We start from the raw sequence: 26517 nt of genomic DNA on the forward strand, positions 1-26517 counted from the left end.
CGTCGGGACAGAACGACCGCACCATGAACAAGGCAAGCTAGAGCATAGACTTTCGGCCATGGCGACAGGTCGGAAGGGATAACGAAATGATTACCAGAGGATATAAACAGACGCCGAAGACAAGAAGAAGGGAAGCTTTTCTATCTCTAATCTATCTCTAAATTCCATTTCTTTTTCTAACTTGCTCGTCGAAGGGTTCGCTGGGGGACTCCCCGTTCCCCGTTGAACTCTTGTGCAGGTTCCACTGTGGGCTTGGTACCTCGGACGCCAGTTTGGGAAGGGTGGATCAGTCCGACCCGTTCCATCTGGAACACGCTGTATCATCAGAAACCTAGATCGAAAATGGAAGAGGAGAGGCAGAGAGAATGAGGAAAGAGAGAGAGAGATGGTTTGGTTTGGTTTGGTTTGGAAACTTTGGCTGACAAATAAGGAATGGTTTGGGATGATTTAAATAAGTGTATTTTTTAATTTTTTATGAAATATGGATTGGATTTTGAAGTGATGTGATAGAGAAGTGATGTGACTTAAATAAGATGATGTGACTTAGCCTCCGTTTAGAAAGTGAGTTGGCTTTTTGGCTTTTTGACTTTTTTGGCTATTTTAGCCTGGGACTAAAAAATCTGGTTTGAGAAGCGTTTTTTGGCTTTTTTGACTTTTTGGTGAGGTGTATTTATGGTAAATTACCAAACTGCCCTTGACATGTGTTTTACATGGCAACTCACCTTTGAATGGTCCCCTATGTCAGCGCCGTAATTGGACCGAAATTGTTTGAACATTTTTTTTTGGGGGTTTGGATTTGGCTATTTTGATGTTTTTTTTTTTAAATTTATTTTTTTGTCATTTTTCTTTTTTTATACATTAATTAGTTCTTGTTCTTTAATTTATTTTTTTTCCTTTTTTTTTATTGATATACAATAATTTTTTTTTATTTTTCAAAAATGAGTTTTTATGTGTTTTATTTATTTCTAAATTACGTCGCGAATGGTAATTTTCCTTTTATTCTTTTTGTTTGAACATTTTTTTTTTCTTTTGGGTTTGGATTTGGCGTATTTTGATGTTTTTTTTTAAAATTTTTTTTTGTCATTTTTCTTTTTTTATACATTAATTAGTTCTTATTCTTTAATTTATGTTTTTTTCCTATTTTTTTATTGATATACAATAACTTTTTTTTATTTCTCAAAAATGAGTTTTCATGTGTTTTATTTATTTCTAAATTACGCCGCGAATGTTAATTTTCCTTTTTATGTTTTTTTTAAAAAATATTTTTGAATGAGGCGCATTTTTCTCATTATTTTTTTTATTTACGTTTTTGTCATTTTTTAATTTGTACAGATTAATTTGTTTTTATATTTCAAAAATGGGTTTTCATGTGTTTTATTTATTTGAAAAAACATTTTTTTATGTCATTTATTTAAAATGATGTGAAAAATCATATATTGCCGTGGCACATGACAAAAATGAGGTGTGTTTTGTTTTTTTTGTTGTTTTGAACTTGTGTTTTTATGTTTTTAATTGACGTTGCACATGATAATTTCTGTATTAGTTTTTTTTTTCTTATTTGTTTCACCTTGTTTTCTTTTTCGAAAAGGGTGTTTTATGTGGTTTTTGGTTTTTCGTAGTTAGGCACGTCACCAACAGAAAGGGGGTATATTCCCGTGTAAACACATTCTACTGATACATGATAATATATTTGAATACAGTCTGTTCCACGTGTGTTACCAATGTTACAACCCTATGAAAATTAGGTCGACTATTATATATTTCTTAACATTCCGTTATTATGCATGTAACATAATTTGTCGCGTATGTGAAGGCGCACCAATGCCATATGCGGGTCCTCATCCCCAACCATTAAACCATCCTCGTCATGTTCAACTTCTGGTATGGCATTTACTATTGTCATAGCCTCTTCCTCGTCACAGATTGGGTGAACAGTTGTTGGAGTACCTGTGTTTCGCCATATATAATTATGTAATGCCATTGACGCACCTACTAACTAAACTTGCACATTTGCAAAGTCATACCGAGGCATGTCTCGAATAAACCCCCATCGATTTTTCCAGGCACCGAAAGTGCGTTCCACCATATTGCATAACGACGAGTGTACTTTGTTAAATAATTCCCTTGGCGTGTTTGCCGTCGTGTTCCGTGGAATACGTCGATATTCTTGTTGGTGGTAACGACTGCCTCTGAATGGTGCTAAGTAACCTATCCGTTTTGGATAGCCAGAATCGACAAGATAATATTTGCCTGCAGACAGGACAACAATGTATGACACCAAAAACAAACATTGTGCTTCATTTTCAAGTAATGCTGTTCATAAAAAATTATAGCCCCATAAATGCAGAATTCATGGCCGTGTGTTACCTTCGTCAGGATGTGGAAATGGGACATTGTCATTTGTTAGTATCTCGTTGAAGATGCGACTATCCTGCATACTTCCTTCCCATCCGCACGAAATGAATATGAAACACATGTCAAAATCGACCGCGGCCATGATATTTTGCGTGTGACAGTATTTCCTACCGAAATATGTTGCCGCATCTAGCCGCGTAACCCATGCGCTTACATGTGTTCTGTCTATTGCTCCAATACAGTCCTGCAAACAACCCAATTCTTTTGTTGCTTAAACGGGTAACAAGTAATGGTTTTTTCCATACGTCACGTCCAGTTAATAATAAAAACAAAATAACTGACACTATTTATTTATATGTCAATAATGTTTTTCAGTAGTACCTTGAACGGTAGGTATTTCTGTCTTGAACGGTAGGTATTTCTGTCTAGACCGCACGTATGGATATATACGATGCTGACTGTATGTGGGCCGGCAATTAACAACAGTGAACTCTTTTATGGAAGTTAATACATTATGCACGTGCTGAGACACAGTCTCCCCCAAATATTGGAACCGTTCTTGGATTTCCCGATTTTGCTTCCCTTTCAACACATGGATAAACATTGCAACGCTTTCTTCAACAGCTGAGCCATGTGGACGTTGCGTTACTTGTAACCCAAAATCATTTACTAATGTCTCACACAATGCGACAAAAACTTCCTTCGGTATACAAACATTTTCCTCAAATGGACCCATATGGCCTGCATATAGTTCGGACATCCATGCATTCCTGGTCAGTATAGAAGTGTGACATGGCGTTTTAGCCATGTGTTTTTCGTACCATTCTGTCGCATACTGGCATGCTTGTAGAAATGTGCAGTTGTGTTCTTGTTGCACCTAGACTGCCATTTGATTAAGCATTTCCCTTAAATCATCATTGTTCATGCTTCCATCCCAGGGATTTATCGCGTCTTCGTTGATGCGAAACCTACAAGAGTGGCACTCTTTCAATCAGTTTGCACGTGATTCATTGACTCAAATTATATTGAAGTTTGCAATTAAAAAATGCAGACATTGTTTTTAATGTAAGTAATGCTGTCACCAATGTCATTAGTAACGCATAATGATATGAATTGCACAAATTGTAAACCTGTTCAACTTCTGCTTTACATGTAGTACCATGGTGGTAACAACAACAAAAGTTGACGTCAAAGTAAAGTAACAGTTAAATTTGCAAAATATAGACATACAAAAGCTAGCAAGAAAACCGTTGGTGCCTGTCTAAAAAATGGCCACACATTTAATTAAAACAGAAGCATCCCATCCATTTCCCAAAAACCATGCACAACCATGCTTCCATTCCGTCAACCCATGCACTTAACTAAAAGTTTTGTTCACCATAGCTAGCAAGAAAAAAACAAAAAGGATAAAATAAAAACATGCACACACAACCATCCTATTTTAATACAGTGCCAACAATAACAGAAGTCAAAGCTTTCAAACGCAAGAGAAGGACAGGCATCTTCAACACTCGTAACACCGCTACATCACATCCGGCGACCCCCAAACAGGTTTGCAAAAGGCGCTAACGCAGTACACTGGAGCTGCTTCTGTGTAAGCCACCCTATGATGTGGTCGTCATCAAGCTGGCACATCATCGCCTCCTAGTAATCGGCGTTATCCATAAATGTCGAGGCCAAGTGGAATAACAGCGTACCAATCAGGGATGGAATACTCGTCAGGCGATGCATGCACTCTGAAATAGTGTACATCGATTCGTTGCCTGTGAGGTGCCTCACCGTAACCTGCTGATTCTTCGTACGCACCACATCTGTCAGATTGTTCATACTTTCCGCAATAACTAACGCTCCACTTGTTACCTTCTTCGACTTTGAAACACTTGTTGATGGCGTCTTTCTCCTTTTCCCCTTTTCAATCGGAACATACTCCAGTGAAGAATCTGAAGCCACGTCCTGTACTCCTGCGGGTATGGAATCAGCAAATGGCTGGGCTCCCAAACTATGCACTGAATCAGATGAGTCATCAGCAGCTTCAGGAAGTTTCTCTCCCGAGGTCCAATGGTGCTTCCCAGTAGTTGATGCCCCCATGAAGACCGTCTCCATCAACTCACGATGTTCTAAGGTTTTTTTCCTGAACTTGGCACACACCTTGTTTATCTGCAGAAATAGAGATATATGAAAGAGAAAAACGTTACATTTCATATAATTAATTAAAAGTTAACTAAAAAAGTTAAAAATGTACTGGTAAATGACAAATATGAAACTTGTTTGTACAAGTACTTACCGATTCCATCTTGTCCCACCACTCCTCAGGTGCCTGAAACATACCGATGTCACAGTCAAACCCTATCCCTGACATTCCTTTGCTTGAATCCATCAACATTGTCCACGATTGCCACTCTTTTTTTAAACTTTTGTACTTATTCTTCAACTGTTTCAGTCCATGTTTTCTTCCTGTTTTTTACTCAAATTTCCTTGCCAAGGACTTGTACCGTGCTTGGCTGAGGACTAGGAATGGGAGATTTTCTTTAGTAATCTCATTTGCAATCAACTGCAGGAAAACTCGGATTGAGTCACTGTCCCATGAGGCCTTGTCGCTGAACTGATTATGTGTCTCTTCAAGACTGCTTGACTTGTCAGTGACAACGCCTTTGCTTTTGGAATGGGTACGCGGAGAAGGACGTATGGAAGCCATTACTAATGTACGGTTACAAAAGATTACCATCACAAATTCGGTTGTAATATACAAACGCATAAGCCATTACACATTAATAACAACAAACAGAGAGATATGATGCTAAATTAGCCAGCATATAACCATTGCACAGTAATAACATACGTACACAGGTACCATGGAACTAAGTAGTGGACATAGTTATGATAGTCATTAATACGTTGACCGTTTCGTACTAACAAAGGCAAAGGCAGCTTAAAGTCATACTAGAACATACTACCAACATACTAACAACGTCGTAACGTGTTTGTACATACTGACAACATCCTAACGTTTCTTACATACGGAACAACAAAATGACAACGACAATGCATAGCACATACACAATAGTCTTAAGGACACGCAAGGATTGTTAAATGTCTATGACATCAGCTCGCAATTACATGACAATTTCGTTTCTGGGTGACACATAGTCTTGGTTCTCTCGCCTCGGTTCTTCGCACCAACCAATCCAACTGACACAGGACTGATGAGTGCAAATGATGGAACTATTAGTCAATGGGTTGTTAATGTTCATACAGTCATGACCGGTAAAGAATGGGTGACTCACCACAGGGCGGGGACATGCAAAGTAGGGACGTCCTGGATTTTTGGCGAACCTGGAAATCTGAACAATACAGGGGCCATGTCCACAGACACACATTCGTCGTGGCCATGTACTGGAAGTTGCAGTAGAGGTAAATGAAGCCATGCTATGATTTACAAACATTTGGAAGTGACAATGAATCATGTAAGTAATTAATTTATGTTATCCGTCTATCAGGTTAAATATTATCTGAATACGATGATGCACATGTTTCATAGGATAGGTATTCAAACTGTCAACTTCTTTCCGTTTATTTTAAAGAAAAGCAGCCTACATTCTCATGGTTTCACTGTAAAGGTGGTAATAGAAAGGTAAATATGTAATTTGGTAAATTTAGATCGGTCATGAACCGTAATCAACCGTAATCAACCCAAGCACCACGGTAAACAAACAGATCGGTCATGAACCCAACCCGTAATGAACCCAAACCCTAAGCAGATCGGAAGTAGGGGCCACACAGACGCAAAAAGGGAAACAAAATCAGAACGGCCATAAAGCATTACTTGCAGATCGGTTTGTGTTTGAGAGGGTTCGTTCATATTCGCCGCCGCGGATGCCTACTCCGGTGTCGATCGCCTCTGCGAAGCTGCCTCAGATGTCGTCGTCGCCGCTGGTATACATGAATCGCCTATTACGCTTCTTGTGTGCTGTTTGGAAAGGTTGTGTGTGTGATAAGGCGTTGTCCCTCAAAATCAGAGGGAACTCTTCAGGGTATTTTGGTAAATTTACCCCAATAAGGGTTTCAAACCAACCCGTGAAAGCAGTTTTGTCTCCATATAGCTAAATAAGCCTAATTTGTCTGGACGTGGCTAATTTAGCCCCAATTTTGCTTCCCAAATGGTGCCTTAAATAGGATAGTGACTTTTTGACTTTTTAATTTTTTTAAGTTATGACAAATAAAGCATAAATAATATATATAAAAGGGGTATTTTGTCTAATGCCTGGACCTTTTGGATAAAAAAAAAAATTGATTTTTGACTTTTGGCCTGAGTATCCTATGAAAAATTAGCATGTTTATAATATTTTTTTAGAAAAAACATGCAAAAAAATAGAAAAGAAAATAAAACCTTTGACTCTTTGTATAATTTTAGTTTTTTAACTTATTTTTAGTAAATTTTTAATTTTTTGACTTTTTAATTGATTGTCAAAGACGTGGTGAATTTCAATCATCAATTTGTATACACACTTCTTGAAATGGATGTATCACTTTAGTTATGTTATTTTTTTTATTTAGTTATAATATTATTTTAATTATGATTCACGAGATATTTGGTTATGCCTTTATGTGGTGTTATGATTATTTTTTTAGTCATGACTCAGAAAATATTATTTCATTTTTTTCTTCAGTTATAAGTTGCATATGTTACACGCTCTTTGAGAGGCGTGTACTATAGTCTTTCCCTTTACTTATACTAGCTTATCACCCGTACTATGTACGGGATAATTATAGATATTTGTATTTATTTTAGATTTTTTTTAATATATAAATTATGTTTTTAAAGATTTTTTATAAAAATAATTTAATAATCTTATCACTAACCACAGTGTATGAGAGAAGTTGAAAAGAATACTGCAGTAACTATACACATATTGTATCTATAATTATTTGTATGAGGGGATTTTAAATGCTGATCAGGGAATGTTAACCAAATCAATAAATGCAGGCATGTGGAAATACATGTGGATTGAAAAAAGTTAATAAATGCTGATCAGAGGATTTTGACCAAATCAATAAATGCTGAGTTTTATTTTTTAATAAAAAATTTAGAAAATTTATATTGGGATATTGAAAGTTCCACAAGCCTTGGGGTTAAAAACCCCTTTTTGCTTAATATATAGCATAGATATAGATAGATGTGTTGGACTTTTCGAGAAATTTTTTTTATGCTTGTTCTTAATGCATTGAAGTGTTATTATGAGGGATAATAATCATGTATTAGAACTTTTTAAGGAATTCATATGTGTTGAATTTCAAAGAATTTTTTTTATACTTGTTCTTAATGCATTAAAGTGCTATTATGAGGGTAAAATTTGAGAGTTGGAAGAAATTAATAAATGTTAAGATTTTTTTTTTAAATCAAAAAATCAGGAAATTTAGATTGAGAGATTGGAGCTCCTACAAGGCTTGGGGTTAAAAATCACCTGTGCTATGCACAGATTGTGTTTACAATTATCTATGAATCCAGCTTGTCTCAAGTTAAGATCAAGACTGGACCCGTCCAGTTCGGCCCATGGGGCTCATTTTTTTGGCCGATTTTGATAATCTGAACAGTTCAATGTGTAGAATTCATCGAGTACTACATGCTTGTAAAAAATCACATTGATCGGATATCAGTAGCTATGTGATCAAATCAGTTTTGTATAAAAAAAAATGGACGATAAAATAATTAACGGTTGATAAAAAACTGTTTTGTTCACATAGCTATCCATATTCGATCAACGTGATTTTTTACAGGCATATAGTACTCGACGAGTTCTATACATTCAACGGTTCGGATTATCAAAACGGAACCCGTGGTGGGCTCTCACGGGCCCAACAGCACGGTCCAGTCCGATCTTAGACTGGACTAAAGCCACTGCCATTATCTATATATGTGAATTGTCATTTTTAAATATATATATTCCTTTTTTATAATGAGAGAAGTTGAAAAGGATATTGCAGTAACTATACACAGATTGTATCTATAATTATTTGTATGAGGGGATTTTAAATGCTGATCAGGGGACTTTGACCAAATCAATAAATACAGGCATGTGGAAATACATGTGGATTGAAAAAAGTTAATAAATACTGATCAGGGGATTTTGACCAAATCAATAAATGCTGAGTTTTTTTTTTTTAATAAAAAATTTAAAAAATTAATATTGGGATATTGAAAGTCCTACAGGCCTTGGGGTTAAAAACTCCCTTTTGCTTAATATATAGTATAGATATAGATAGATGTGTTGGACTTTTCAAGAAATTTTTTTTATGCTTGTTCTTAATGCATTGAAGTGTTATTATGAGGGATAATAATCATATGTGTTGGGACTTTTCAAGGAATTCATATGTGTTGGATTTCAAAGAATTTTTTTTATGCTTGTTCTTAATGCATTAAAGTGCTATTATGAGGGTAAAATTTGGGAGCTGGGAGAAATTAATAAATGCTAAGATTTTTTTTTTAAATCAAAAAATCAGAAAATTTAGATTGGGAGATTGGAGCTCCCACAAGGCTTAGGGTTAAAAATCACCCGTGCTATGCACGGATTGTGTTTACAATTATCTATATATGTGAATTGTCATTTTTAAATATATATATTTTTAAATGTCTCCTCTTTTTTCATTTTTTATATTATATTAAAGTTTAATATTTTGATAATAATCATATGTGTTGGACTTTTCAAGGAATTAAATGTCTTTTTTTTTTTATATATTATATTAAAGTTTAATATTTTGATAAAAATCATACGTGTTGGACTTTTCAAGAATTTTTTTTTCTGCTTGTCCTTAATGCATTAAAATGTTATTATGAGGGATAATAATCATATGTGTTAGGACTTTTTAAGGGATTTATATGGGTTGGATTTCAAATAATTTTTTTTATGCTTGTTCTTAATGCATTAAAGTGTTATTATGATAGTAAGACTTGGGAGTTGCGAGAAGTTAATAAATGGTAAGATTTTTTTGTTAAATGAAAAAATTAGGAAATTTAGATTGGGAGATTGGAGCTCCCACAAGACTTGGGGTTAAAAATCCCCTTTTGCTTAATATATAGTATATATATATATATATATATATATTAAATGTCTTCTTTTTTCCTTTTTTATAATGAGAGAAGTTGAAAAGGATACTGCAGTAATTATACACAGATTGTATATATAATTATTTGTATGAGGGGATTTTAAATGCTGATCAGGGGATTTTGACCAAATCAATAAATGCAGGCATGTGGAAATACATGTGGATTGAAAAAAGTTAATAAATGCTGATTAGGGAATTTTGACCAAATCAATAAATGCTGAGTTTTTTTTTTAATAAAAAATTTAGAAAATTTATATTGGGATATTGAAAGTCCTACTGGCCTTGGGGTTAAAAACCCCCTTTTGCTTAATATATAACTAGCATATCACCCGTCCTATACACGGAATAATTATTTATATTTATATTTATTTTAAATTTTTTTAATATATAAATTATGTTTTTTAAGATTTTTTATAAAAATAGTTTAACAATCTTATCACTAATCATAGTGTCTAAGAGAAGTTAAAAAAAATATTTCAATAACTATGTAAGGATTGTATCTATAATTATTTGTATGAGTGGATTTTAAATGCTAATTAAGAGATTTTGATCAAATTAATAAATGCAGGTATGTGGAAAGACATGTGGGTTGAAAAAAATTAATAAATGTTGATCAAGAGATTTTGACCAAATCAATAAATGCTAAGTTTTTTTTTTAAATAAAAAAATCAAGAAATTTAGATTGGAATATTGGAGCTCCCACAAGGCTTGGGATTAGAAGTTCCCTTTTCCTTAATATAGAGATATAGAGTAAAGTTTAATATTTTAATAATAATCATATGTGTTGGACTTTTCAAGAATTTTTTTTGTGTTTGTTCTAAATACATTAAAGTGTTATTATGAGGAATAATAATCATATGTGTTGAGACTTTTCAAGGAATTCATATGTGTTGGATTTCAAAATTTGTTTTTATACTTGTTCTTAATGTATTAAAGTGTTATTATAAGGGTAAGACTTGAGAGTTGTGAGAAGTTAATAAATGCTAAGATTTTTTTTTTTAAAATCAAAAAATCAGGAAATTTAGATTGGGAGATTGGAATTCCCACAAGGCTTGGGATTAAAAACTCCCTTTTACTTAATATATAGTATAGATATAGATATAGATAGATGTGTTGGACTTTTCAAGAAATTTTTTTTATGCTTGTTCTTAATGCATTGAAGTGTTATTATGAGGGATAATAATCATATGTGTTGGGACTTTTCAAAGGAATTCATATGTGTTGGATTTCAAAGAATTTTTTTTATGCTTGTTCTTGATGTATTAAAGTGCTATTATGAGGGTAAAATTTGGGAGTTGGGAGAAATTAATAAATGCTAAGATTTTTTTTTTTAAATCAAAAAATCAGAAAATTTAGATTGGGAGATTGGAGCTCCCACACGGCTTGGGGTTAAAAATCACCCGTGCTATGCACAGATTGTGTTCACAATTATCTATATATGTGAATTGTCATTTTTAAATATATATTTTTTAAATGTCTCATTTTTTTCCTTTTTTATATTATATTAAAGTTTAATATTTTGATAATAATCATATGTGTTGGACTTTTCAAGGAATTAAATGTCTTTTTTTTAATATATTATATTAAAGTTTAATATTTTGATAAAAATCATATGTGTTGGACTTTTCAAGAATTTTTTTTTCTGCTTGTTCTTAATGCATTAAAATGTTATTATGAGGAATAATAATCATATCTGTTGGGACTTTTTAAGAAATTTATATGGGTTGGATTTTAAAGAATTTTTTTTATGCTTGTTCTTAATGCATTAAAGTGTTATTATGATGGTAAGACTTGGGAGTTGCGAGAAGTTAATAAATGGCAAGATTTTTTTTTTAAAATAAAAAAATTAGGAAATTTAGATTGCGAGATTGAAACTCCCATAAGGTTTGGGGTTAAAAATATCTTTTTGCTTAATATATAGTATAGATAGATTACATTGCATAGCTTCTGTTTGGCAAAATAGTTGGGATTAATTTAGCTTACCAAAAGATAAAATAGAATAAAATGTCAATAAGATAAGATAAAATATTAGATCTAAACTATAATCACTTTATTTTTTATTTCACAAAACTAAAAAAAAATTCAGAAAATTATCTCAAACGGATTTTTTTTTAACCAAGTTAAAATAGTCAAAAAGATAAAAAGTTAGGTTAAAAAAAGACTTAGGGTTATTTTAACCCATTTTAAGTCACATCATTTCTAACATTTTTTACATGTTTTTTAAAAAAAGAAAAAAAAAAAATTAAAAAATCAACTTTTATCCATCCTCCCAAAACAATCCTTAGACAGTCTCCAATTGGCTAGCCTAATTGGACGATCTAGTCCGACTCATTATGGGCTCATTTTAAATTTTTCTCAACAATTCAAATCGTTAAATGTGTGGGACTGATCGCGTATTTTGTTCTTATAAAAAATTATATTAATTAAATATCAATAATTATTTAATTAGATCATATGTACAAATTTAATTTGATTAGATGATTATTAATATTCAAGTAATTTAATTTTTTTTATAAAAATAAAATAATCAACGAGATCGTGAACGATTCGGATAGAGGTCAACAACACTATCCAATCCGGTTTAAAATAAAATAATCAACGAGATCTTGAACGATTCGGATAGAGTCCAACAACACTATCGAATCCGGTTTCGAATGGGAGAGAAGCCACTGCCTATATAAAAGTTTTTAACAAACGAAGCCTAGATAGTGGAATAGTTGAAATTCATTGGAACAGTACTGTGTGTGTTCAGTGGCTAATGAATCTTCATCTTCATCAAATTCATTCTACTTCCCTCCCAGCGAATCTCTCAAACAAACAAATGAAGCATTCATCGATTCTGCTAATATGCACCGTGATCTTAACCCTCACGGCACTCGCCTCCGCTTCCTCCGACGCCGCTTACCCCTCCCCTTACGGCGGCGGCACTTGCAAATCCGACGACAACAATCTCCTCATACCTGTGAGAAGAGAAGTGTACGATGATTTCCGAATCTTCGATATCAGTCACAGGTACACCCCCGACATGCCCTCTTGGGGCTCCGACGAAGGTCTAGGCCAGTTCCTCTGGCTTCCGGCCAGTATGAAGAATGGCTCTCTCGCTAACAACTCCGAGATGAAGCTCCCCACTCATACCGGCACTCACGTCGACGCTCCTGGTCATGTCTTCGATCACTACTTCGATGCCGGCTTCGATGTCGACACTCTCGACCTTGCAGTTCTCAATGGTAATCCCATCCCATCAATTTGACTAAAATTTGTTTTAACCATTTGTACAAAGAAATCTATGTTCAATCCTTACGTTTTTTAGGACAAAGAAATCAATCTTTTTTAGTACAAAGAAATCTATCTTCAATCCTTACTTTTTGTTTTTTGAAAAATGTTTGAGGCCACAATTTTTGTGGTTCAAATGGTTCAAAATTGTCAAAATTACGTCGTTTTGACAATTTTAAAGTTGTTTTGTAACGTCGTTTTGACAATTTCGAGCCATTTGAACCACAAGAATTGTGGCCCTCAACATTGCTGTTTTTTTTAGTACATAGAAATCCATCTTCAATCCTTCCTTTTTTAAATTTCATCCTTGATCGGTGGAAAAAATTAATTTGATAATTTTTAGAAATTTTTTCATCAAATTTGAATTTAATAAAAAAATGAAAATAAAAAATTGATAAAATATTGGAGGTGTTGTGATATATATTGATTGCGATTGTTTTGTTTTTTTTAATGTGTAGTGCGAAATTGGCACACCAATAATAGGTTTATTCTTGGCCATTGTTATTGTGAAGCGTGTAGAAATTGAGCTCATTTTTTAAACTTGTAGCATATTTATGTGGGTATCTGTTCGTCTTCAATTGGGTTGCTTTTTTTGACATTTTGCCATTAGTTACTGTCAGAGCATCTGTGACAGCATTTGTGACGATGTGGGCCACATTTTAAAAATATCTTCTTAGATAAGAGTCATTATTGTTATTTTTCTCCGTGTCCTCCTTCTCCCTATATATATATGTACATGTGTACCTATTAGTGGCAATATTGTTGATCTCAAAATTTGGGCGTCGGAAGGTAGAAAGATGAGGTCTCTGTTGGTATTGCCGCTGTGTGTTACAGTGCTAGCAATTTTCTCTTCGGCACTGTCATCATCACCGAGTGATGCTTACCCATCTGGTTATGGTGATGATTTGGGTTCTTGTAGAAAGAGACATACTGGTGAGGAGGGGTTGGTTCCTTTGAGAAGGGAAGTTTATGGCAACGGAAGAATTTTTGATATTACCCATAGGTTCACCCCTGAAACTCCTGTTGGGGGCACTGAGGGTGTTGGGCAAATCCTCTCACTTTCTATGAGCATGAAAAATGGCTCGGATTATAACTTCTCTATCATGAAGTTACCTGTTCATTCTGGTACTCATGTTGATGCACCGGGACATGTGTTTGAGCATTACTTTGATGCCGGGTTTGATGTAGATACTCTCGACCTCGATGTCCTCAATGGTATTAATTTTAGCAATAGTGTTTATATTTTTAAGCGTTATGTTTTCATCTTGATTAGTTGAGTATTTGAATTTATAAGGCATTATGGTTGATGAAATTATGGGAAACGGTTCTTTAGTAAAGTTTTTTTTACATAGGCCTTATCTATTTGGGAAATCAAATTAATTTGGGCTGATTTTTAGTGATTGGATAACTAATAGGAATTTAATACATCTACTCTTACTAGAAGTCAATAATTTTTAGATTGGAAAATGATATACAAGCTTACTTTTTAACCCTTTTGATGTGTAAGTGAGATGATTGATCTATAATTAGAGAATACATACATAGGCCTTATATATTTTGGAAATCAAATTAATTTGCGCTGATTTTTAGTGATAGGATAACTAATAGGAATTTAATACATCTACTCTTACTAGAAGTTAATATTTTTTAGATTGGAAAATGATAGACAAGCCTACTTTTTAGTTCTAATGATGTGCAAGTGAGATGATTGGTTGATATTTAAAGAATATATGAGAGAGAAATAGCTCATGAGAGTGATTGGTTGGTTGACCATTGGGCTTGAAAAGTTGGTCTAATTTTTGGGTTTGAATAGCATTAATAGTCAGATTTTAGAGTTCTGAAACACTTCATATTCTCAGCAAGTCCTGAAATTGAAAGGTTGGCCCATGTATAAGACTTCTTCATGGTTGGAACTTTGGGGTGTGGCAATCAAGGTTATTAATATCGTACCGTACCGCCCACTACAGTCTGGGTTGTCCCAATTTGACTTAAAAATGTGTAGAACTACTTGAGTTCCGTCCCATCAAAGTTTCAGACTATTCCAGTGGTAATTGGAATTTTCGGACTATACTGCCACTATATTTGTTAATAGCATTCTGGACTGCACGTTGTTGCAAGGTGTTTTTTAACTTTCCAAGGCTAAGGTCTTGTAGCAAACTGCTACAAACAGAGTTGATGATGAATGCTGATGTAAAGTGATCTTGACACATTACATCACATTATTGCACCTTATAATTTTGATAAATATTTTTTTTAATCTAAGCTTTGTCTATATTTATTCATTATATTTATATTAATATAAAGTATTCAAATGTTTTTTAAACAACTTTAAATTTTCAAAACAAAATATATATATAGACACGTATAACTTAACTTAAACATACTTGTAGAACATTTTCATAAATATTTTGTTAATACATTAATGATTTTTTTATTTTATTTATCAAATGTATGAAAATTTTAATAATAAATATAAATAAAGCCGCAACAGTAAGCAAAAACATACTGGCACCGGAAGATACCATACCAATGATAAAAACGGTATACTGACTGGTACAGGATTGACAACTTTGGTGGCAATCAGCCATGAAGGTGCAATTTGATGGGAAAAAGAACTACAGGTTTAGAAATTTAGAATGCTGTTCTTGTTTGAGTTAACTTTTTCTTCTTGAGAAAAATTTATGATAGATTGCTTTGCATTTTTTTGAAGGTGCTTTGTTTGGGTGAGTAAAGTGGAAACATGTTTCTTTTTATTATTATTAAGCCAATGCTATTCTTTGCTAATTAGGATGATTTTACTTTTTTTGATACAATGCTTGAAGAAAGATCTCCCGAGCATCTCGTTTCTAAGGGCTTGCTGTTTCTAAAGAGGCAGATATTTTTAAACTTTGAGAGGAATCGGTTGATTTTGTACTTATGTGTTGCTTCTTTGGTTGGTAGCTTTGGGTAATGTTGTTAGCTTTGTTTTGTGTCCTAGCTTTTCACATCTTCCCCGGCTGAACACTTTGTGGTTGGTGGGTCTATGTTGCAGACAATTGAGCTTTATGGGTTTAATGAACAACTTTTGTTTATATTACTAGGTGCATTTGGGAAGTGAAAACAATCAGAGACGCTTCAAAAGCTGTAAAGATCTTTAATTGGAACTAAAGAATATCATTACAAGACATTTGTTTTTATATTTCTATGGATTTTGTCATTTTTTGGATTTCTTAAGACACCCCATAGGGGGTGCCACTTAACCTACCAGATGGTGACATGTCCTTTGATGTTTTGGTGTCCTTGACTTTATTTTTTTATATCATTTATTTTTTTGTTTGCTTGTTTCCTTTGGATATGTGTACATGGAATTTTCCCTCTTTTTTCTCATGATGCAATTTAATTTTTTTATGAAAAGAAGTTACGACTACATGCATTCATATTTAATTGTATGTTTATTTGATAATTAAATTTGTTTTGTTTTGTTTTAACAGGTCCGGCTTTGTTAGTTGATGTTCCAAGGGACAAGAACATAACTGGTATCCATCTCCATTACATATACATTTAATCATAAACATTTTTTTTTTTTCACTTCCCTGTTGCCTGATCTATATATGGAATGGCACATATGTTGTGGTTATTTTAAGCAGCAGTTTTGCGCTCCTAGGATATATATAGATGAGTGACATTGGACAACAAGGATACAAAAAGGTTGCAACATGTCAAGTACTGGTTATGAGTTTCTTCTATCATTTGTGTACACTTTTAGTTTCATTGCCAATACTTTGATGCACTCTTAAGTTTCTAGAGATTGATAGGATAGATCTGTGACAGAACCTGTACTATCCAGGTTGATATGAAATAATCTACTATTCTTTATTTTTACAAGTCCTTATGGATGTTTCAACAGCCATTAAAAATATGATAACTATGTGTTGGAGTTGCTATGAGCATTTAATGTTTCCCATCCCATTATAAAACTAGGTGAATTAAATCATGGCTTTATATCTGTATTACAGCTGACGTTATGAAGTCCTTAAATATTCCCAAGGGTGTACGGCGCGTGCTTTTCAGAACATTAAACACTGACCGGTAAATTCCTGACAATTATAATTTTACAGAATGATCATATTGTGGAACATTTTTGGTTATGGTTTTTTATTTTTACGTGGTGTCTGATTTTTGCGGTATGGTATTTACTGTTTATCTTGATTGTTTGTTTTGAATGAAATTGTTGCATTTGGCATTTGATATTACTAGAAATTCCTGACCGTTATAATTTTACACAATGATCTTGGTTATGATTTTTAGGTTTTAAGTGGTGTCTGATTTCTGTGGTATTTACTATATATCATGAGTGTTTGTTTTAATGCAATTGTTACATTTGGCATTTGATATTACTAGAGATTGATTATATCGGGGTTAATTGAGCACACACTTTTACTGTTCCTTATATGAATTCAATATAGAGTATTTGCTCAGTGGTGTGTACAACAGTATCACTTGAAGTTCCAGATTTGGTTGAAAGTCTCTACTGACTTAATGCCTTTGCAAAAGAAAATAGCCATGATGGCATAACTGTGACCAATGTAATAACTGTGATGGCATGTCCTGGTTCATTTTCTTAAACATCAGTTTCTGCTGAGCATGTGTGGCTACAGACATGTTGCACCTTTTAAGAGTTGTTTTATGTTGGTCTGCCTCTGAGCCATCTTTAATTTCGCCTTGTTGATGGATATGGACATAATACACCTGGAGAAACTTTAGAAGCTATATAAAATTAGAGGTGATAAGAGCAAATAGCTTTCATAGGTTCTTCAAATTTGAGAATCTGAAAGGCTAGATGGTTGATAAGGTATGTCATAGCAGGTAGATGATGTTTTGCTTCCTAGAGGTTAACCCTTGTTAAATAACAAGATATAAATCAGTATTAACAATTAAACCATGCATTACTAGTTGCAAAATAAAGAACAGCATGCACAACATGTCTGATGTTAAACAGCAGTTGTTGCTTCTGCTGTACTTTGTCCTCTATGGAATGATTGTAATATCATATTTGTACTATTTCAAATTCAATGGCTGGTCACTCTTTGGCTTACATATTCACTTCAAATCATGGAAAGAAGATTTTGCTACATTCATCAGCTAAAATTTGTTTCAATTTTAGGCGGCTTATGTGGAAGAAGGAGTTCGACACAAGCTACGTGGGATTCATGAAAGATGGGGCACAATGGTTGGTGGATAACACTGACATTAAACTTGTTGGTAAGGACACCCACCATGCATGGATTTTTTGTCATATTACTTGTTAAGCATCTTAAGTGATGAGTGTTCAAATATTTTTTCCATTATGTTGCACCAGGAATAAGTTGGATTTTTTCCGGCCTATGCATAATTATTGACATAGTTATCAATTTTGTTTGATATATATCATATAACATCAAACACTTGCCCAAAAAAAAAAGCAAATAAAAAATAAAAGAACTGAGGAAATTCAAGCTGACAATTTCCTCATTGGCATGCTATCTCTTTGGCAAGATGATGCCCTTTCTATGCCTTAAATTTGATGTACATCACTCCCAAATCCCAACTAGTGTGACTATTGGTTTGCTGGCATAGTTTTAAAATCTCAATGAAATTGTCACCCATTTTTTTCTGCAATTGTTGCAACATCGTTTTTATAATGAAGTTTGCTGAGTCTAAGGCTAAGGCACCACCACATATGTTAGTCGACGAGGCTAACATGGCTTGACCCTAGAGGGGAGCGGTAAGGACACATGTCAGTGTGTAAGTGGTCCATGTGTCACCTCACAAGATTGACACTTGAAGGAGATGATGTGACAAGAATGTGGGTTGCCATGTAACAAGGTGGACTCATGTTTCTACTATTTTTATTGAATTGATCACACTAATGTTGAAAAAATAATCCATTGTCACTCTAGCATCCTACTAAACCTCTTCTCATGAAAGAGCATGAGGTGATAGTGTATATATAAATGTGGGCAAATTTCACTTTACCCCCTTGTTATTTGGCATGTGCGGATTACCCCCTGTCATTTGGAAATAACCACATAGCCCCCTTGTGCTTTGTGGACTGAAGTGCCTAGTTAGACCCCGTTAACGATTTAATGAAAAAGACTAAAATATGCCTATATATAAGTAACCTAAGTGTGTGAACCACAAATATTTTCGTCATTTGTTTGGGAGGCAAAATGCGTTTTAACCCCTTATGTGATTTACCTCATTGAAATTTGAAAATGAGTATAACCCCCCCTCATGTTTGAAACATGTTTAAGACTTACTTTTAAGTTATACGGATTGTTTAATGGCGCACTTTAGTTCACAAATCACAAGGGTGTTATGTGGTTATTTCCAAATGAGAGGGGTAATCTGCATATGGGCAAAACACACAAGTGGGTAAAGTGAAATTTGCCCTAAAAATGTTTATATTTCTTTAGTGCCTGAGATGCAGTGCTCTACTCTAAATGTAGACTCTAGCAGTCTAGTGTCTTGAAAAATATATGCTTTGTTAGATATTGCCCTTTATTTTGGCATTCGACAGATAGAAGCGAGTATGACAAGTCCTAATTGTGGATTGATTCATAGGTTGAACATGTGTCATATTGGTGGAAAACCATAACAAGAGAAGTTTGAGAAATTACAATCTAAAGGCCATTTTTTTGTTACTCATGATCATTGTGTTGTGCTTTTCTCCTTTGCCCAGCACTGCTAATGATTTTCAATTAGTTTAGTGTACTACATTTTTGGTTTATAGATAGATTCTTAGCAGTTGAGTTGCCTGGTAACTTATTGAATGAAATATTTCCAATCCACAAAAATCTAAATTCTTAATTCATTCAGAAATGTAACTCTCATCAATAATATCGTTATAGAATATTATAACATTGAGCCCAACTAGGGCCTGCTTGGACTTTCCTTCAATTTGAATGGGAATTCACAATTAGGGATGTGCGTGGTGTGGTTTAAGGGTAAAAGAGAAACTGTGTGGCGGGTGGCGGATTGACAAATTTGTCATTAGAAACCACCATTTTTCATCAAAAGCCAGCGGATCGGTTGGTAAATAGTGGCGGTTTCGACTTGGCGGTTCGGAAAACTTAATTCGCATTACAAAACTTGAATCAAAGATTAAAAAAACCTAATTTATAAATAGTCAAAATTAAAATAGATGTACATTCATCTAACGTTCAACATTGACAAACTAGGAAACTAAAAATTCAACAATCCTAAGAATTAATTTAAGGTCTCGAAAATCTAGTTGAGCCACTACATGTCCAACAGGGGTGAAATCTCAATGAATGCTACATGAGTGGCAATAATTTTTCTACTTACCAAATTGAGATTCTCTCTATTACATTATCCAATTGTTATGAAAAAACCAAGCTAATGTTATAATGACTTTTACTTAATTTAAAATAATGATAAGTGGAGATTGCACTTAAGAAGATGAAATCAAATAAGGCTTTAGGACCTGATGATATCCCTATTGAAGCATGGAAGTGTTTGGGTAAAAAGGGAGTTGCTTGGTTGACTAGGTTGTTTAGCAAAATTTTGTTGACTAGGAACATGCCAGATGAGTGGAGGAAGAGTATTTTAGTGCCAATCTATAAGAATAAAGGTGATGTCCAGAATTGTAACAACTATAGAGGAATTAAGCTAATGTGTCATATAATGAAAGTGTGGGAGAGGGTGATGGAACGTCGATTGCGAGACATAACAGAGGTGTCAGAGAATCAATTTGGGTTAATGCCTGGTAGGTCAACAATGGAAGCGATCTATCTTTTGAGGAGAGTAATAGAAAAGTATAAAGAAAAGAAAAGAGACATTCATATGGTGTTTATCGACCTTGAGAAAGCATATGACAGAGTGCCCCGAGATATAATATGGTGGGCGTTAAAGAAGAAAGGGGTGACCAAAGGCTACATTGACGTGATTAGGGACATGTATGAAGGGGTGGTGACCACTATTAGATCGCCAGCTGGAGAAACAAATGAATTTTCTATCACTGTAGGGTTACACCAAGGATCTACCTTAAGTCCTTATCTTTTTGCTTTAGTTATGGACGAGTTGACGATAAATATTCAGGATGACGTGCCATGGTGTATGCTTTTTGCAGACGATATTGTGTTAGTGGATGAGACTAGAGAAGGAGTTAACACAAAGTTGGAGATCTGGAGAAAAGCTCTTGAATCTAAAGGATTTCGGATAAGCAGAACTAAAACAGAGTACATGGAGTGTAAATTTAGTAACAGCAACAATGAAAGCAGAGGAGAAGTGAAGATTGAGAACCAAGAACTGTCTAAGAGTGAACATTTTCGTTATTTAGGGTCGATTATCACAACAGCGGGAGAGATTGATGCAGATGTGGCCCATAGGATTAAGGCGGGATGGTGTAAGTGGAGAAGTGCGTCTGGGGTATTGTGCGATAAACGAATACCCACTAAACTAAAAGGTAAGTTTTATAGAACGGCTATTAGACCAGCTATGTTGTATGGGACGGAGTGTTGGGCAACTAAGAAACAACATGTAGATAAGATGAGTGTGGCTGAGATGAGGATGCTAAGGTGGATGTGTGGTAAGACTAGACAGGACAGGATTAGGAATGAGTGTATTCGGGAATGGGTAGGAGTAGCACCGATAGAAGATAAGTTGAGAGAGAATCGTTTGAGATGGTTTGGTCATATTCAACGGAGACCAACAGAGGCAGTAGTGAAGAGATGCGATGCTGTAACGGTAGATGGAAGTGCTAGGGGACGGGGTAGGCCTAGATTAACGTTGACTAGCGTTATAAATAGAGATATGAATCTACTTAATTTGACTAATGAAATGGCTTTTGATAGGGCCGCGTGGAGAAGAAGGATTCATGTAACCGACCCCATTTGATGGGACTTAAGGCTTCGTTTGGTTTGGTTTGGTTTGGTGTATAAGTGCATATGATTATATTAGAACTATCAGCTAATATAAAAATAATAGAAAAAATCTGAATCCTAAAATACCTAATAAATTAGGAAATTTTTAGTAGTTTCCATTGACAAAAATTAAATATTACTGTTGTTTACTCTCCACAACCGAAGAAAAAAAGAGAGTATCCTAAACATTATTTTTTTTTTTCTCTTTAAAATACAAACAACCGGTGTCATTGCACTTCAGGATCAAAAAATAATATTCAAAAAAATAACCATAACTTGGAGAGCAAAAAGAGAGTAAATAAGAGAGCGAAAAGAGCGCAAAGAAAGAGAGCAGACTCAGAGAGAGACAAATCTGGGGATCTTTAACCATTTAGAGAACAAAAAGAGAGTAAATAAGAGAGCAAAAAGAGAGACAGAAAGCACTGAGCAGAGAGAGAGAGAGAGAGAGAGAGAGAGAGAGCAAAGAGAAAGAGAGAGACTATCAAAATGTGAGTGGTGAGCGCGAGCGAAGGTGAGAGGAGGCGACCAGCAGTGACCGGCAAGGCTAGCAATGGCGGCGATGAGCAAGGTGAGGAGGAGTGAGAGAGGAGGCGAAGAATTCTTTAGCAATCTGATGAATGAGATGAGATTTGGGGTGTGAATGAGATTTAATTGAGAATTGATTGATTGTGTGTTGTGTGTGTGTGTGTGTGAGTGAGTGAGTGAGTGTATGTACATTTGGTTTGATAGCTTTAATCCAATAGTTGGATATCAATTTTTTTTTAAGCCAATGGCAGGTTGGGTTGGTTAGAGAGGCGGATTGGCTTTTTGAAAGTGCCAACTGCGCCACCCCGCCACACCAGAACCCCAATCCACCCAACCCACCCTACTAGATCTCCAAAAATGTGCGGTTTGGCACAGTTCGGACTGTTTTGGCAGTATTTTGCATAGCCCTATTCATAATTTACATATCATTTTAATGTTGATGTTCATTACCATTAGAGCCATTTAGAAAAGTTTGGAACTTCACCATATTTCTTTTTACATGGTCATTTAGGTTTCCTTGGAATGAAAAACACTTTGCGAGACGGAATTACACTAAATTTTTTATATCAAGCGAAATTCGAAGGCCTGCTAAATGTCCCTTTGCATTTAAATGAGCCCATTCACTTTCCATGTAGCATGCCAATGTAGAAACTGAATATTGAATGGAGCCATTTGCAAAAAATCACATTCATCTCAGAAAATGATGTTTAAAAACTAACATTCGCAATGACCCATCTGTCTGTTCTTGATTGCAGGAATTGATTACTTATCTGTTGCTGCCTATGATGATCTGATTCCTTCTCATCTTGTTTTTCTAGAAGGCAGGGTAAGATAATATATCTCCAATGTGTTGGAATTTTTGTGTTTCACTTTCAGCAACCCTATTGCTCATCCTGCCTTGAAATATTTCTTCTAGTTGCTTCTGTCAATATTATATCCACTAGGGAGAATTTTACTTTTCCTAAACCTGGCAGTCACCTTCCTTTATAATGAAGTTTATTTCTTGACTTAAATTGTGCAGTCCGGATTTCATCACTTGTAGATTAGAGAAGTTCTAGCAAGATATCTTGTATTGATGATATTTTTGGGCATTATTCTTTGGCTGTGATTTAAGGATAATGGTTGTGTGCTAGTTTCTGATTCAAGTTTAAAAGGGTGTTTCTTACTGACACGAGATCAGTTCATTGGTTTGCTTATGTGATGATTATGTTGGCATTATGAATTGTGAGAGTTGCAATGCTTATTAATTTGTATAAACTGAGTGTAGAATCTTTAGTTGAAGAAAATGGTCCATTTTTCTTCCAGTTACTAGTAGAAAAAAGTGTCTATTCTAGGTTGATGTTTTCTGTCGATAAAATGGCATCACATGGAGATGATTTTATTATCATTATTTGGGTTCTCCTTTCTGTTTTTTGAATTGTTCAGTATCATGAAATGTTCATTGTAAAAATAAAGATTTACAATCGTTTGAATACTTGATCTCCTATAACTAATGTGGCTAGGCATAAACAATTTAGTGTGTTTGTCCTACTTTGTGTTTTCATGTCAAGGGTAGATTTAGAAACTTGTAAAATTAGCAACATTTACAATCTTATTTTAGTGATGGGCCTTAATACTTCTCAACAAAATAATCTGAAATGAATATATGAAAGATTAGGGATTCAAATTTTGGGAAAGAGATCAAGAGACATGGCAAATATTTGGAAATACAATGACTTGGAGAATTAGTGAACCGTAATTTTTTTCCCTAACTCTGTATCCAGCCCACTGATTAATTTGGGTATCATTTTCATCGTCCACTAGCAGGGGATGTGTTTGAACCGTTGTGGAGAGTGATGTGGTTGGTGAGATAGAAAATATCAAATAATTCTTGGGAAGAATCTATGCTATTATGTTTACATTATTTTGTTGCAAGATTTTTTTTGGAGTAAAATCTGATCTTAAATGAATGCAAATTTTATAATTGGGGTCATTCGTGTCAAATGATTGAATGCTTATACAGATGTAGTTGTTATGTATTTTGTTTTGGAATAATTTCACTTTGAATTTTTAAATTATGGGTTTTTTTTTGGTTATTATATTAATAATTTTATATCTATTTAAGTTTTTAATTTCAACCAATATGGGCCAATTCGAGATTCATGTTGTCCAAATCTATAATCCCTAAAAGTCCAACTTGATGTTTTCTGTCTCACATAATAAAATGGCATCACATGGAGATGATTTTATTGTCATTATTTGGGTTCTCCTTTTCTTTTTTTGCTTTTGTTTCTTGTTGGGAGTAGATGATCGAGTGCTGATATATCTTATCAGCTCTACTGTATGATAAGCAATTTTTTGGTTAATGTTGTTTGGATATAAGAAAATTTGTAATTTTCATTTCAATGGAGAAGAGTAGCAACAGTTTTGACACATTTCAAATGCTTTAGGAAATCATTCTGGTGGAAGGCCTGAAACTCGAAGATATTCAACTAGGAATATATAATGTCCATTGCTTACCTCTAAGGTTGCTTGGTGCTGAGGGCTCGCCTATCAGATGCATCCTTATCAAATGACATCGTCCTTGTAAGTGTTTATATTTTTTAAGCCATTGTGATGCTTGAAGTTCTTAATTATTTGAAATTGTTTAGCATGATGTTTTATATTAATGGTCCGTTTGTTTTGGCATAAAATATTTTTTGAAAACAGTTTTTTTCCTCATTTTCTAGTGGGTAATTGGTACATCAATGAAAAACAAGCTTATTTGGGGTGGAAAATGGGTGGAAAATGTTTTTCACTTTTAGAAGGTGGAAAACATTTTTTGAATTAAAATTTTGTCAATGCTATCACGCTACCACACCGGCACCACCACTTCCCACACCCTGCCACCACATTATCACCACCTCCTCCCCCTACCCCACTACCATGACCATCATCTCCCCCCCCCCCCCCACCACTACCGGCATTGCCACCCACCTCAGCACCACTATCGCCACTGCCGTTGTCTCCACCATCCCAACCTTACCACCACCACCGCCACTACCGCCATCTCTGCAGCTGCCCCCACCACCATACCAACACCACGACTAATACAACTATTAGCACATTAGTTTCAAAGTTACAACCGGATATAGGAAAACATTTTCTACAAAAAATATTTTCAGAAGAAACATTTTACATGATATTTTCCACCAAAACAAATGCAGCCTAAATGCCAAAATCAAACTGCACACCCACATTTATTATGTATTGAATGTTGAACTGGAACTTTGCATTAGAATTATAGTTTAGTGCGTAATAGTTTTGGGGTCCCGTGGCCTCTAATATTTTCATACATAATTGGGCAAATGTAATGAGAGATGAACATAATAAACAAATGACACTTCTCGCCCTCCTCAACTAATGTTGTGTTTGGTTGAGGGATTTGGGAAGGGATTTAGAAAAGGAAAGGAAAAAAAAATATGAAACTATTACCTTTTTCTTTTTTCAAATCTCTTTTTAAATTTCTCAACCAGACACAACATAAGGGAAATGATCTGCATGGTTATTCGCTTCTCTATGGGAGTGTGGAATTTTGGTGCACCATTTGCTTCCATATTTCTGTCATATCTATTGCTTCTATGGTTTTGTGGAGAAATTGTTTCGTTATCACCTTTTTAATGCTCAAAGCATACTCGTGAACTTTCCGCAGGAAACATCAAAAGCTGTGGGAGACGCATTCAGTGGAAGATCGTTGTGCTATATATATAAGTTCTATCCACGGGGGTTTGGTGCATCATGAAATGGTCATTGTAAAAATAAAGATTTTCGTTTGTTTTGAATACTCGACCTCCTATGACTTATGTGGCTAGGTTTAAACGATTTAGTGATTGTTTCTTCTACTTTGTGTTTTTCATGTCGATGGTAGATATAGAGTTTGTTTGGTATCTCTTAAATAGGTGCACTTATTTGGGTTATATCACTTTTATTTTTTTGCACATTTTTTTTTATTATAAAAAGTTATACTTATTTAGATTATTCCAAACAATTCCTTCGAAACTTGTAAAATAAGCAACATTTACTATCTTATTCAAATAAAGGACCTTAATACTTCTCAACAAAATAATCTGAAATGAATATAAGAAAGATTGGGGATTCAAATTTTGGGAAAGAGATCAAGAAGCATGGTAAATATTTGGTAATACAATGACTTGGAGAATAAGTGAAACCAATTTTTTTTTTTTCCATAACTTGGTATTCAGTCCACTAATCAATTTGGGGGATTATTCTCACCGTCCACTAGTTGGGGATATGTTTGAACTGTTGTGGAAAGTGATGCATTGATGATGTGTTGGTGAGAAAGAAAATATCAAATAATTCTTGAAATGAATCTATGATATTA

General features: G+C 34.4%; 2 protein-coding genes across 3 annotated transcripts; one reads left to right on the top strand and one right to left on the bottom strand.

Moving 5' to 3' along the window:
- Positions 1 to 3999: 3999 nt before the first annotated feature.
- On the bottom strand, positions 4000 to 4762 carry LOC145821665 (uncharacterized). Its single transcript, XM_082918213.1, has 2 exons — positions 4640 to 4762; positions 4000 to 4512 (listed from the first exon to the last, which is right to left on the bottom strand). Exons 1-2 carry the CDS (start codon positions 4736 to 4738, stop codon positions 4000 to 4002), a joined length of 612 nt encoding a protein of 203 aa, XP_082774339.1. The 5' UTR covers positions 4739 to 4762.
- A 7219-nt stretch (positions 4763 to 11981) lies between these two features.
- On the top strand, positions 11982 to 26071 carry LOC114296885 (cyclase-like protein 2). Of its 2 annotated transcripts, none has more exons than XM_028241213.2 (7): positions 11982 to 12683; positions 16200 to 16244; positions 16725 to 16797; positions 17873 to 17970; positions 22913 to 22983; positions 24587 to 24722; positions 25828 to 26071. In XM_028241213.2, exons 1-6 carry the CDS (start codon positions 12215 to 12217, stop codon positions 24710 to 24712), a joined length of 882 nt encoding a protein of 293 aa, XP_028097014.2. In that variant the 5' UTR covers positions 11982 to 12214; the 3' UTR covers positions 24713 to 24722; positions 25828 to 26071. The 2 variants fall into 2 exon arrangements, with proteins under 2 accessions (XP_028097014.2, XP_028097016.1); XM_028241215.2 differs by lacking the exon at positions 11982 to 12683 and adding an exon at positions 13199 to 13944.
- The last annotated feature ends 446 nt before the right edge of the window (positions 26072 to 26517 follow it).

Source organism: Camellia sinensis, chromosome 3 (genome assembly GCF_055761805.1).
Source record: "Camellia sinensis isolate YWXY chromosome 3, ASM5576180v1, whole genome shotgun sequence".
Taxonomy (NCBI): Eukaryota; Viridiplantae; Streptophyta; class Magnoliopsida; order Ericales; family Theaceae; genus Camellia; species Camellia sinensis.

Excerpts from the sequence above, each read along its gene's own strand:
- LOC145821665 (XM_082918213.1), bottom strand. The coding sequence starts at position 4,738 with ATGTTGATGGATTCAAGCAAAGGAATGTCAGGGATAGGGTTTGACTGT. Across the intron at positions 4,513-4,639 it reads GGTGGGACAAGATGGAATCG|ATAAACAAGGTGTGTGCCAA; the intron begins GTAAGTACTTGT and ends CTATTTCTGCAG.
- LOC114296885 (XM_028241213.2), top strand. The coding sequence starts at position 12,215 with ATGAATCTTCATCTTCATCAAATTCATTCTACTTCCCTCCCAGCGAAT. Across the intron at positions 12,684-16,199 it reads CGACCTTGCAGTTCTCAATG|GTCCGGCTTTGTTAGTTGAT; the intron begins GTAATCCCATCC and ends TTGTTTTAACAG. Across the intron at positions 16,798-17,872 it reads AGAACATTAAACACTGACCG|GCGGCTTATGTGGAAGAAGG; the intron begins GTAAATTCCTGA and ends TTTCAATTTTAG.